Genomic DNA, 15000 nt, shown 5'->3' with positions numbered 1-15000 from the left:
TGTCCCAGCAGAAGACGACCAATCGGAACAGCAGCACGGCCCGGCGCTACCAAGCCAACACTGTCAGCGCCAAGTTCCAGAGCAGCCTCCAGGAGCTACTGGACAAGATAGAGAAGTAAACCACTTAATAATTGTGTATGCGTATAAAGTGGTTAAGGTGATTGTGACGCTATGTTAACTACTTTTGCTGGATACCCCCCTGGGACCCCCCTAAAGGCCCATGGGTGTCCCCGCCGGACGCCACATTGAGAACCAATGTTTTATTCAGGCGACATACAACCTTTACTCAACCACTGGGACCTTTTAGCAACAAATGCACAAGCATTTATCCTACCCTTCTGGCCAACGGTTCTCAACTTCCTCTCTTAAGATGTGTGTTTTATGCAGCTCTGGAACAGTGTTTGCCAACTATACTGCCAGTGCCGCTTTCTCACCTTCCACCTTTAGCAGAAGAAAGGACTCCCACGCACTTTCCATTGCAAATAGAGACATTTATTGGGAACAACAACGTTGTGTTTTTTTTATGCAGACATTGATAAATGTTTCCCTATAAATATTTGATTTGTAATTGAACACGTTCAGTCAGATAACATTGAGACCAATGATAGCTTGAGAAAATGTTATTCATTTATATATAAAAATGTAAATGCAATTGTGATTATAAATATTTGGTCTTACCTTTAAGGCTCTGCTTACACAATACTCCCTGAAGGTGAATTATCTCCCGACAATGACCACCTAGCCAGATATTATCCCGCTTATTACATGGCTACCTAACATAAATTAATACATTGACCGTAAACAAAAAGTTTGCGCTGGCTGCGTCTGGCCAGTCGGAAAACAAGGAAGTGAGTTGATCAAATAGAATCCAGTCTATTTCTCGCTCAAATGTTTTGAAAAACATTTTCGAGAGCAATGTTTAGCTGTAAATGACATTGTGTGTCACTAGTGTGTGTGTGTTTACATGGCTGTCATGTTGGAAAAAGACATTGTGTGTCACTAGTGTGTGTGTTTACATGGCTGTCATGTTGGAAACAGCAGTAAATCAAACGGGGCGCAGCCGCGCAGCTGGTGCTCAGAGGGCTTGATTAGGCAGAGGTCTGTTATACAGCGGAGCGGTCATTATGGTGAGATAACTCACCGCTGAATTAAGCGATTGACCAATCAGAATCAGGCATTCAACCAAGCCATGTAATAAACATCTATAACAACCCCCCCCCCATCCCCAGGGAAAAACAGAACCCGTAGGAAAAGCAGAGCCTACTTGAGCATTGTGAGCTTGTAGATTATTATCAGTAGGGAATCTGGAGCTTGAAACCTGATACCCGAAAAAACCTGACAACAAGCTTCTTGAGTACCCGGTGTCAATAAGCTTTGGGCTTATCAAGCCTGTTATCGAGCATAGCGGCCCCATGGCATCATGTTTAAACAATCAAGACAAGAGGCGATCAAGAAATACATCTAATCCAGGAAGAGAAAGCCTGCCGTTCCTATTTTCTTGGTACAGAGGTTTTGAAACTGTCCGCACTCCACAGCTCTCCTCTGAGACACGGACATACATTTATTTACCATATTATAATATATAATATAAATATATATATGTATATAAATGAGTGAGAACCAATTACATGAGGAGGATAGGTTGAACATGGGTGAAGGGGTTCTTTCAAGTGGTTAGATGTGTTCATAGAGCATGTTCATTTTAAGGATCAATCAATGGATGGAACCAACATACATGTAAACGCAACGTTCTTATACACGATAAGAAAACAAATAAATAAATAAATTCAAGGTCAATTTGGGGGGGGGCCCTCTTTCAATACGCTTCCTGGCACACCATGTAGTGTGGGCCCCGGCCCCGGCCCGCCTGTTGGGAATCACTTGTTCCATCTATATGTCAAGGATCATATAATGTCAACACTGTGGTGAATTGAATTGATTAGAAAACACACGTTGACTGTAACTGCAACCGACACCCACGTCACAGAGCTGTCAAGAGCACTCTGATTGCCGGCTCGTTCTAAACCCCCCAGTATTCACTGTCTGCTGCCGCCAACACCCGGTCCACCTATTGATCCCCTCTCGAGGAGATGGGCCGAGAGAGGCTCACTGTTGCCGGGTCTGCTAATTATTTTGGGCTTTGCTAATTTGGGAATGCAAGTTCCTAGATGTTGTTTGCACCCCCCCCCCCCCCCCCCCCCTTTCCAGATTTGTGTTGTTGCAATGTTGTTAAAAATGTTTCACTTTCTGTTCGAGATTTTCTTGCAGATTGGCTATTTGTATAATGTTTAAAGCGCTCGTGTCTCCTAATACTACATAGTCGCTTGTTCTGGGCTTGTTTTTCGTAGACCTGGTTTGCCTATTTCTCTCGCTAACCCTGGCAACAGGGCTGAGGCTGTCTGCTCCCATCACTTCTGACAACGTTCAGTAACATGACAGTGTAACCAGTGATCACTGAAGCGAACACCCGACAACGTCCGAGCCTTCACACTCCATCACACCTCTATGCCTATCTAGAGTTATGACAAACGGTCAAGCTGTTCCCGAGAAGAGGCCGTTTGTTTGCCGTTTATCTCATTTAAACCGGGAAAGCCAGTATACTGCCGCTATAGGCATATACTGTACGCACAGTACGCATCGTGCGTATAGGGCAACACGCCGAGGGGGGGGAAACAAAATGCGGCACGCCGATCGTCATAATAATAATTTTCTCTGCGGATCCGCCACTTAATGACGAGCGCCCATGCGGCGTGCGTGCGTGCATCCTGGAGTTGCATTTGTGATCATTTGGATCTGCTAAGAGCTGAGCTCCTCTTCCTCGTGTGGTCTAGCTGTGAGTTTAAGTGTAAACGCACTCGCAGCACTCTCTCTGGGGGGGGGGGGGGGGCGGGGGGCACAAACATATCGTGCGTAGGTAAACCAAATTGTCTGGGGAAAGCATCTGTGTCATTTTCGATTTGAGCTATAGCAACATGTTGGGGTTTTTTCACGCTTAGGATTTAGAACAGCGCTTGTCAAAAATAGCAGATCTAAAGCTCACAGCCGATGCTATTTTTGAAAAATCGCGAAAGTGTTTTTAATAATTTTGAATGGCCTAACACAAATATGGTCTTCTGGGGGGGTCCCTGGCACAAAACATTTTCAGATGGGGGGGGGGGGGGGGAGTCCTGCCAAATACATTTTGGGTGTCTACAAATGTACAAATCTAGAAGGCATTTGTATAATGGACCTCGGGTCTTAGTGGGTTATACGACTAGACTGTAAGTCGTGACTCCAAAGGAGGGGATATGATGATCCATCCTCCTCGTCTCGCTCGTTGTTGTGGCCGCATTTCTCAGCCCAAAACGAATGATCGACCTGGACTATTTTAGGCCTTTAATCCATTTTGGGCGGGAACCCCTTTTGGTGTTTCAAGCATTATGTTATACTTTAGCTATTGAAAAATAGCAGATCTACAAGCTCGTAGGTCTGCTATTTTTGAAAAGTCGTGAAAATGTGGCGCAAATCTTTGAATATATATTTCAGAGCGAACATTTTTAACTAAAATATTTGCTTCAGGGTGGTCCCTGGAACTACATATTTTGAGATGGGGGTCCGTGGCCCAATAGAGATAATTCTGGGGGTCCTTGACATGAAAAAGGTTGAGCACAACTGACATAGAAACATGGGTTTTTCAGAAAGCCTTTTTTTTTAATCGACCTCAGTCCAAAATGGGTTAAGTGGATTTTGGGTGTAAAGTGGATCCATCACCGTTGTGCTATTGTTGTGGACGGGTGACCTTCTGCTCCTTGGCTTGAGTTCGATCTCGTCCCTGATGGATGAGGATGGGGATTATAGGGCCTCAGAGTTCACTATAGCGAAAGAGACACAGCACAATCCCAATGTTCATTCTCCTCCAAGGTGTGTACATATAGCCAGTGATGATGGGAAAAAGTATACTCAAATGTTTTACTTACAGCAAGTGAAAGTGTCATTTGCTCAATGCATTCAAACCATTTATTTATTTATTTTCTCGAAAGACGAGATAAGGTTGCCCTCATTTGCAGTCACCGAGATACATCACAGTACAATTTCATTTTCACATCAGTACTCAAAACAAAACAGATCAATATACTGCAATGAAGAAAGACTCCGTTACAAGTAAAAGTGCGGTATTCAAAATGTACTTGGGTAAAAGTGAAAACGTATTGGAATGGATTTAAAGGACCAAAAGTAAAGGTATACTATGTCTTATTTCGCAACTGTTCAAAATGATTTTTTTTTGTAGTTGAAAATAGCAGATCTATACAAGCTCAGTTGTGAGCTTGTAGATCGGCGATTTGGTGTCCCCACAGTGCCTCACACCATCAGGACTATTGCTTTCTAATTATGATTAGAAAATGATCATTCATTCATTCATCCATCCATTCATTCATTCATTCATTCATTCATTCATTCATTCATCCATTCATTCATTCATTCATTCATTCATCCATTCATTCATCCATCCATTCATTCATTCATTCATTCATTCATTCATTCATTCATCCATTCATTCATTCATTCATTCATTCATTCATCCATCCATTCATTCATTCATTCATTCATTCATTCATTCATATATTCTTCTGTCCGTGGCAGGTGTAACCCATATTTTGTGCGATGCATAAAGCCAAATCATTACAAGGTACAGTTTGTTTGTGCATTTCATTAATCAAATGTATACATATGTATATTCTTCTATTATATTCAATTGTATCTTGCGTGTGTGCGTCTACACACTACATGTAGGAGCCAGGCGTGTTCGATCTGGAGCTGGTGAAGACTCAGCTGCGTTACTCTGGCATCCTGGACACCATCCAGATCAGGAAAGAGGGCTATCCAAACAGACTGCTCTTTCACAGCTTCCTGTGGAGGTTAGTGACCAGGGTGGTGGGGTGGGGGGGGGGGGGGTCATTTTTGTGGAGGTCCATGGATGCAGTGCCCTGTTGGCCAGGTGTAGCTAATCAGTGCTGATTACACCTCAGTAATGGATTATAGTCTATAGGTCTCATTGTAAAAAAAATGGATTCTTTCCGCCTGGTCAACAGTCTGGTACCATGCAGAGACTATGGCCGGGATAACAACATGTTGGGCAGAAACCTCTTATCTCCATATTTTAACTAGCAGACGTACAAGCTTGAAACGAGGTGCTTATAGCTTGTTGATCTGCTACCTTTTTTTAAATCCTGAAAAGGCGAAAAGGCCTTGTGCACACCTACTAGGACAGGTGAAAAGGCCTTGTGCACACCTACTAGGACAGGTGAAAAGGCCTTGTGCACACCTACTAGGACAGGTGAAAAGGCCTTGTGCACACCTACTAGGACAGGTGAAAAGGCCTTGTGCACACCTACTAGGACAGGTGAAAAGGCCTTGTGCACACCTACTAGGACAGGCGAAAAGGCCTTGTGCACACCTACTAGGACAGGTGAAAAGGCCTTGTGCACACCTACTAGGACAGGCGAAAAGGCCTTGTGCACACCTACTAGGACAGGCGAAAAGGCCTTGTGCACACCTACTAGGACAGGTGAAAAGGCCTTGTGCACACCTACTAGGACAGGCGAAAAGGCCTTGTGCACACCTACTAGGACAGGTGAAAAGGCCTTGTGCACACCTACTAGGACAGGTGAAAAGGCCTTGTGCACACCTACTAGGACAGGTGAAAAGGCCTTGTGCACACCTACTAGGACAGGCGAAAAGGCCTTGTGCACACCTACTAGGACAGGCGAAAAGGCCTTGTGCACACCTACTAGGACAGGTGAAAAGGCCTTGTGCACACCTACTAGGACAGGTGAAAAGGCCTTGTGCACACCTACTAGGACAGGCGAAAAGGCCTTGTGCACACCTACTAGGACAGGTGAAAAGGCCTTGTGCACACCTACTAGGACAGGTGAAAAGGCCTTGTGCACACCTACTAGGACAGGTGAAAAGGCCTTGTGCACACCTACTAGGACAGGCGAAAAGGCCTTGTGCACACCTACTAGGACAGGCGAAAAGGCCTTGTGCACACCTACTAGGACAGGTGAAAAGGCCTTGTGCACACCTACTAGGACAGGTGAAAAGGCCTTGTGCACACCTACTAGGACAGGTGAAAAGGCCTTGTGCACACCTACTAGGACAGGTGAAAAGGCCTTGTGCACACCTACTAGGACAGGTGTGTCGGAGCCGACAACCAAATGTGAGTCATGAGAAGAAAAGGGTCCCGCACACTGTCTTTCACTCCTCACTTATAGAGCAGTAGTTTTATTCAGATGAAAACGTTTCGGTCTAAACAACCTTCATCAGGACCAGGTAACCTCTCTCTCTCTCTCTCTCTCTCTCTCTCTCTCTCTCTCTCTCTCTCATCCTGATAAGTAACAGTTTTGGACATGAGGTTTCCCCCCAACAGAGACGATATTTTGTACAGGCAGAGTGGTTATTCTAGACTAATAATATATGGTTCATTTAAGGAAAATCTAAATCTATCCACTTAAAACCAATGTGAAGAGAATAGAGATGCTAGCAGCTAGAGGGTGCATGTGGTTATACGGTTAAAAAAGGTTTACCGTCGCCTGCATTCACACTTACATAAAGACTCATTCATTTAGATTCAGTGCACTCTCAGGTCATTGGACCGTTCAGTGAAATTGGCACATTTAACAGAAGCTCCATCATCCACAGTGAGAATCATTGGTTTCAATGGTTTGATTGATTGGACTGGATTGATGAGAAGAACACACACGACGCGACTGTAGCGCACACACATACATCAGAGCTGTCAAAAGCTCTCTGATTACCGACTTGCTCTTCCTCCGTATTCGCCACTGCCGACACTGAGATCCACTTATCGATCCGACTGCCAGACGCTTGCCAGCTCCGCTCACGGAGGAGACACAGGGCCGAGGCTGTCTACTTACATCACACCTGACAAACGGCTGAAAATGTGCTCATGATTCAGATTCAGGCGGAATTCATTCGCCAATTCCTTTATTTTGCAGCATTACCTCCACCGGCACCACTCCAAAGACATGACACACCAAACGGCTTCAACATCCTATAAACCAGGGGTTGTCAACGCTTTTCAAGGTCCATTATTATTTCTTCGGCATCTGAGCCACGGACCACCATTTGATGATATTTTGCCTCTCAGACCCAAGACTTAATAATTCCAATTGTACAGACTTCTTGCAAATTAAGTAATGCAGATGTGTATCAATAATTTAACTCTTGTCAACTTGTCAACAGTTAAATATCTTTATCGGTCCATTTAGTTACCAACTCTCCCTCATTTATAGCTGGGGACCACCTGGAACCCCCTCAAGGACCACTGGTGGTCCCCAGACCACTGGCTGAAGACCAATGACCTACGTAAACACATGCATCCTTATTGTGGGGGTAGATTTTGCTGAAAAGAATAGCAGATCGAAAAGCTGGTCGAACGGCTATTTTCAGCAAAAGCTTCCCCACAAAACAGAAAGTTCACTAGAGCCCAGAGGGCTTTTATACAATAATTTGATGACCAGCAGTGGTTCCCTATGGAGACACAAAGACTCTCCTTTGTCTCCATGGGTTGAGTAATCGATAGAAAATAAATTCACTTTGGGGGTGAATTATTTATTAGCCTGGTTTCCAGCCGTGATTTGTGTTGTCACTCGCTACTCAGTCAAACAGGACCCTTTCCTGTTTGACTCATATTTCATAACGTCACCTGTTACGTAACGTAGCCAGGTTGTTGCTGATACGTCATCAGCCAGCGAGCACCACTCTGTCCATGCTTTTGTTGAAAACAATCGTGCCAGTTCGAGACTCGAGAGTAAAATCTCCGGTAAAAAGTAAACACTAATTTGAGTGTTTCAGACTGAGTAGCGAAGTGACACAACAATTCACGGAACGCAGTGAATCAGGCTGGAAACAGGGCTAGTGAACTATTCCTTTAAGTCTGATGTATACTGTAGGTTGCTGTACACGTTGCATTCGCAAAGCTGTTGTGTGAGCTTGTACATTTGCTATATCTTCGGCATGTGGTAACATCGTAAGATGGAGCAAATACATGAAGCGCTCAGAACACTGCGGAGGAAAAACAGCAAACAAATCATGAAATAAATAATAGAATCCGAAATTCATAACTGAGTTAGGATTACTGATGACTGATTGGTCACGTGGAATTGCACCAAGACAAATTAAGCGAATGGAGAGTAAAAGAAGACACTCACCCGACAAGGCTAACATGGAGACCAACTCCTAACATTCACACTCTGTCACACATCTAATTACATTCTGACAGCCAGCTGGCCCAAAGGGCAAGATTGCTCAAAAAAGGATTTACACTCAAATCCCCTTTATCCTAATGTTTGTGTTTCATTTCAACGTGGATTTATATTTTGACTGTGTGGTGTGCGTGTGTGTGTGTGCATGCATGCATGCGTATGCATGTGTGTTTCCACCATAATCTGAAGATTCAGCTCTTCAAACACCTTAGCCCGTAGCACTTGCCATAGCACTTGACCTAGCCTCGACGACCTTGCAGGCTTATATGCTATCTAAATGTAATCTAGATAGCATGACCGGCAGGCTGCAGTGCACTACCGTGGCGATCGAGGCAAGCTACGGCCCAGTAGTTGTAGTTGTTTGAGGAAGATGAATGAAACAAAAAGTAAACATTTCCACATGGCTGCAGTCAGTTTGATTTTACCCAACACCGTTGAGCACGCTGTGAGCAGGAAGTGGAAGTCTTGCTGCAGGGAGCCTGGGAAATGTAGTGTTTAACTCGCAGCCTATAAAAAAACCTGGGTCTTAAAAAGGCTAGTCTAGGCACATTTGTGAAAAAGAACCGACAGCCTGTTTATTCATATTAAGCAAGGCGATCATTTAAAAAAACCCAACAAAAACATATTTTATACTGAAAGAAAGAAAGACATTATGAAACTTATTATGTATTTATAAAAATAAAAATACTTATTTTTTTCTTTTTTGAAAAATCGATGGGTGGTCCAGCTCTCTATATGGGTGGTCCGCGGCCCACTCTATATTAAGTCTGCTAAATGCCTAAATTGTGTGTGTGTGTGTGTGTGTGTGTGTGTGTGTGTGTGTGTGTGTGTGTGTGTGTGTGTGTGTGTGTGTGTGTGTGTGTGTGTGTGTGTGTGTGTGTGTGTGTGTGTGTGTGTGTGTGTGTGTGCGTGCGTGCGTGCGTGCGTGCGTGCGTGCGTGCGTGCGTGCGTGCGTGCGTGCGCGCGCGTGTGGGGGTGTGTGTGTGTGTGTAGGTACAAAGGCCTGCTCTGTCTAAACGACATACCTCCGGCAGACGGGGAGAACTGTGTCATCATGCTTCATAAGATCTGTCCGGTCAAGACGGGTATTTACCAAGTAGGAGTCACCAAAGTAAGCATGATGCACCAAAACACACTTATAGTACAGTACACATACCTGTGGTATGATCAAAAAATGCTTCCCAATGTCTCTGTGAGCTTGCTGGCTGCAGTGTAGCTTGCTTGTTAGCTGTCACTCGTTCATTCATTTGTTTCACCTGTGTACTCAGAAGCGCATTGAAGTGGGCATAGTGTGTGTGACTGTGTGTGTGTGTCACTGTGTTATGTGTTAGTCTCTTAATTCTGCCGTCATGCAGGACTTTCAAATTATTGTAAACACAACATGAACATAGTACTCTTATTATGCATATCGCATTCTCGCCGAGATATATTTCTGAGTAAAAAAATAATAATAATAATAATAAAAAATTATAATAATAAAAACAAAAAAACACGAATGGTTCAAGGCCATAAATTAAGATTCGAGTGCCAACCCTAACGAGCGAACATTCGAACCCTGAATGTTCGGGGACAGCCTTACAGTACACATACCTACCTATGCATGGATTCAAGTTCTCAGTCGCCACGATTGCAGCATTTGTATTGAAGGGATAGCCCCTTGAGAGGGGGTCCCGTAAAACTTGAACAATAGACACAGATATAATATCTGAGTATGAAGTATAAACATACATTCATACACAGATAGCATGCTCTCCCTCCCATGATTGGCCTCTATATGGAAGCATGTTGCACAGAGAAAATAGCTCTCAACTCATAGCTGTAACACATCTCATTTTAAAATTAGAGCATTTGACGTGGTCAAACTAGCAATATGTTCAGGGGCATCTTCTGTAAAACCCCAAGGATCTCGGACATTTCATGAAAGCAAAGGTTAAAGCCTCAGTCTGTGATTTATCCATTTGCTTGGCACTGAACAGCAGGAACGATAATACTTATCATCATCTTACAGTACATTATTGTATTCATTGTTTAGTAAACCGCGCCAGGCAGTGGCTCCTTTCACACTGTTTTATGAATCACACATTAGCACTTGTTGGCCATACAAACATTTTCAGTTAGTCTCTATGCACTAATCTCAGATGCAATACCTGCTATCCATCGACTGGCCCATTCACTTTTTAGCCGCTAATTTCCTAGCAACAAAACCGCAGAGGCCTACATCTTTTTCACGCCTAGTGTGTGTGTGTGTGTGTGTGTGTGTGTGTGTGTGTCTGTGTGCGTGCATGCGTGCGTGTTAGATCTTCCTGAAGGAGGAGCTGTATCAGCTCCTGGAGGCTAAGCGTGACCGCCTGTTGAACATGGCAGCCATGGTGCTGCAGAGACACACACGCAGTCACTTTCTCCGCATCAAAATGCTGAAGTTCAGAACGCGCATGGTGGGGCTGCAGGCGCGATGCAGGGCCTACACAGTCAGGTAATGACGTTCAGAGTGACTGCGCATGGTACGGCTGCAGGCTCGATGCAGGGCCTACACAGTCAGGTAATGACGTTCAGAGTGACTGCGCATGGTACGGCTGCAGGCGCGATGCAGGGCCTACACAGTCAGGTAATGACGTTCAGAGTGACTGCGCATGGTGGGGCTGCAGGCGCGATGCAGGGCCTACACAGTCAGGTAATGAAGTTCAGAGTGACTGCGCATGGTACGGCTGCAGGCGCGATGCAGGGCCTACACAGTCAGGTAATGACGTTCAGAGTGACTGCGCATGGTACGGCTGCAGGCTCGATGCAGGGCCTACACAGTCAGGTAACGAAGTTCAGAGTGACTGCGCATGGTACGGCTGCAGGCTCGATGCAGGGCCTACACAGTCAGGTAATGACGTTCAGAGTGACTGCGCATGGTACGGCTGCAGGCTCGATGCAGGGCCTACACAGTCAGGTAATGACGTTCAGAGTGACTGCGCATGGTACGGCTGCAGGCTCGATGCAGGGCCTACACAGTCAGGTAATGGGGACTTTAAGCAACGGCGGTTTTCAGGACGGCTCCGCTAGGCGGATGTACGGCGGCTATGACGCATTCGCCGTAGCTGTCAAAATCGTTAAGCAAACAGCCGTCGGTCGGCGATGGGCTCCCATCCATTTTTGGTTCCCAATGGTGACGCGTCTATGCAGCGTGTGTCAAACACTTTTCTTTTCTTTTTACACCCCATCGCGCGTCAGCTATAACTTGCCGATATTGCTTAATTCTTACATGCGCTGGACATGATCAGCAGTGGAAAGAGGAAGGTGCTGGAGCAATCTGTGTTATTCTAAAACATTAATAAACATGGTTAATATGACATATTATTAGTGTTATTTCTTCATTCTGAGCATGCCAACACATTACACATAGCATATAGGAGAGGTAATGGAGCAATCGGTGTAAATGTATGACAGCTATAATTGCAATAAACACGGTTGTAGACAGTACGTGTAAGTGTAGGTTCTGCCGTAGTAGAAAGGGCTGCGACGGCAAGCAGGTTTACTGTATGTATCGAGCACTGATCCATTTCCGGTTGCCGTAGCCGACTGCCGGCCGTCGTTGCTTAACCCATTCTGACCTGAGATCAGATTCATACGAGGTTTCCACTGGACACACACTAGGTCTGATTAACCCATTCTGACCTGAGATCAGATTCTAAAAATGTCAGTCGTTCTTCGATTTTTCAAAAATAGCAGACCTACAAGCTCGTAGCGCGCCACTCGGTGGCGCGCTATGAGCTTGTAGATCTGCTATTTTTCAATAGCTAAAGCATAACATGATGCTAACACCAAAATGGGTTCCCGTTCAGAATGGGTTAAAGTCCCTAGTGTTCATGGTGTGGCCGCAGGCCCAATGCAAAGGCAGTCAGGAACAGTGGTGAAACAAGTACTCACATGGTATCAATACTGCAACATAAAGATTATAAATCCTCTGTTACAAGTAAAAGCCTGGAATTCCATTTACGCGAGTAAAAGTATTGTCTTAAAAAAAAAAAGAAAGAAAGTAGGCCTACTCAGATTATGCAGAATGTCCCATTTTAAAATGTTCAAATGTATAATAATCTTTTGAAAATAGCAGATCTGCAAGCTCTGAAAAAAGAATAAGAAAAAACAGTGGTTCCGGTTCTCTGGTTCCGTTTTCTTTTACCACCGCGTTGTGTTGTGTTGTTTTCCCACATCCTGCATTTAAATGCTGAATGGAGTACAACTACTGGTTTAGTCTCACAGGTCGCTACGAGCTGGAATAGCAGATAGATAGACTAAACCAATCATTCCTATGAGCTACACTAGGGGTTGTATTGCGTATAGGTCCTAAAATGATGATGCCCTGCTTGATCACAGGGGAACTATTTTGGGTCATGCCTGATGACTGCTGTGACTATACAACATGATGACGTTTTACATGATGATTATGATTATGATTATTTCCACTCCCGACCGGATCAGAAACCTGAAAATGGTATTGTCCCCAGGCTATACTTAAAGGCGCAGTGAAACGGAAATGGCGAACAACATGAAAATGGTGTTTCCACATGAAACACCGGTCTGAAGTTTCTGAACCAATCAGAGTGTCGCATCCCTTCAGGCGATGGGACGGTAGCTAGGGACGGTGGCTAATGCTATGCGCAACAGCGTGGTGTTGTTTGTTTATAAATCAGACGGTCGCCCAGCACAACCAGTTTACTGTTATGTGGCTTATTTCTACCCTATAATGTTTTCAGAAACATATTTTAGCGTGATGATTAAGTTGAAACCGAGTAATACACTGTCTGAATGTTATCTTGAATGGAAATAAAAACGGAGAAATCTGTAATCAGAAGCAGCTGTGTTGCATGGATGCGCAGACATGGGGAATTAAACATGTGAGCTTCATTTTTATTGGCTTTTATCGATGTGTACCTCTACACGTCATCACGCAGCACGTTTTCGTTTTAATAAATAAATAATACAATCGTTTTTATGGACCTTTGATATAAAAACACACAGAAATGAGAATTTTCCCATTGTTTTGGCATCCATTGTTAGGTATGCCCATATGATGACCACGGATATGGTCTAAAAGTGTGAAAAACTTATTTTTCATTTCACTGCGCCTTTAAAACCCAGCATCCGTGTGTGTTATGTACAGTACAGTGATGACTATGTACAGTATGTAAACACACACTGTATTCTAACGACTTAACCTCTTAAGCCCTATAATTTTGTAAATTGTTGCCTATAATGACAAGCCCCACAGGTTGAAAGTAAGGGATGCACCGAAAGGGATATTCTTGGCCGACACCGAATACCGAATATAGGAAACAGTTGGCCGAAAACCGAATATAGGAAACAGTTGGCCGAAAACCGAATATAGGAAACAGTTGGCCGAAAACCGAATATAGGAAACAGTTGGCCGAAAACCGAATATAGGAAACAGTTGGCCGAATACCGAATATAGGAAACAGTTGGCCGAAAACCGAATACCGAATATAGGAAACAGTTGGCCGAAAACCGAATACCGAATATAGGAAACAGTTGGCCCGAAAACCGAATACTGAATATAGGAAACAGTTGGCCGAAAACCGAATACCGAATATAGGAAACAGTTGGCCGAAAACCGAATACCGAATATAGGAAACAGTTGGCCGAAAACCGAATACCGAATATAGGAAACAGTTGGCCCGAAAACCGAATACTGAATATAGGAAACAGTTGGCCGAAAACCGAATACTGAATATAGGAAACAGTTGGCCCGAAAACCGAATACTGAATATAGGAAACAGTTGGCCGAAAACCGAATACCGAATATAGGAAACAGTTGGCCGAAAACCGAATACCGAATATAGGAAACAGTTGGCCGAAAACCGAATACCGAATATAGGAAACAGTTGGCCCGAAAACCGAATACTGAATATAGGAAACAGTTGGCCGAAAACCGAATACTGAATATAGGAAACAGTTGGCCCGAAAACCGAATACTGAATATAGGAAACAGTTGGCCGAAAACCGAATACCGAATATAGGAAACAGTTGGCCGAAAACCGAATACCGAATATAGGAAATAGTTGGCCGAAAACCGAATACCGAATATAGGAAACAGTTGGCCCGAAAACCGAATACTGAATATAGGAAACAGTTGGCCGAAAACCGAATACTGAATATAGGAAACAGTTGGCCCGAAAACCGAATACCGAATATAGGAAACAGTTGGCCGAAAACCGAATACCGAATATCCGAATATGATTAATATTATATATCTTTCCTACCATTGTTGTTATGGCCGCACCTTAAAGCTAGCTGATTAAAGGGTTATGGCAAAACTTAACTTGAATAATAATCACTATTATATGGGACCATAAAACATTTATACAGCTCTTTTGAATGCATTAATTGCATACACTATTCGGTGATATATTTTATGCCTATTCGGGGCCGAAACCGAATAGGCCGAATATGCATTTTTAGCCATTCTCTCTGCCGAATATGTTCTGCGGACGAATATTCGGTGCATCTCTCGTTTAATACCTTAATGTCCTGTTTGAACAGGAAGATGATCGCTCTGAGGAGGAGAAACCTCGTCCGGTTCCGGTCCACAGTGTGGGTCGTCGTCAACCGCCAGCGTTACATGAGGGTATGTATGTACAGTACAGTACAGCACAGCACAGTACAGTACAGTACAGTACAGTACAGTACAGTACAGTACAGTACAGTACAGTACAGTACAGTACAGCACAGTACA

At 44.1% G+C, this 15000-nt stretch overlaps 1 protein-coding gene across 1 annotated transcript in view; it reads left to right on the top strand.

Moving 5' to 3' along the window:
- Positions 1 to 15000, top strand: part of myo15ab (myosin XVAb) — a gene marked incomplete at both ends in the record, with an annotated part of 122408 nt that overhangs the window by 45232 nt on the left and 62176 nt on the right. Inside the window, 6 exons of the mRNA XM_080758870.1 lie at positions 1 to 115; positions 4621 to 4666; positions 4771 to 4895; positions 9258 to 9375; positions 10562 to 10737; positions 14808 to 14892. The exon at positions 1 to 115 is cut by the window's left edge and continues 37 nt beyond it. Of these exons, the coding sequence (XP_080614996.1) occupies positions 1 to 115; positions 4621 to 4666; positions 4771 to 4895; positions 9258 to 9375; positions 10562 to 10737; positions 14808 to 14892 (665 nt within the window). The remainder of the gene's footprint in view (positions 116 to 4620; positions 4667 to 4770; positions 4896 to 9257; positions 9376 to 10561; positions 10738 to 14807; positions 14893 to 15000) is intronic.

The sequence above is a fragment of the Protomyctophum bolini genome (assembly GCF_963924005.1).
Source record: "Protomyctophum bolini genome assembly, chromosome: 3".
NCBI classification, from domain to species: domain Eukaryota; kingdom Metazoa; phylum Chordata; class Actinopteri; order Myctophiformes; family Myctophidae; genus Protomyctophum; species Protomyctophum bolini.
This window is presented reverse-complemented; position numbering and strand designations above follow the sequence as displayed.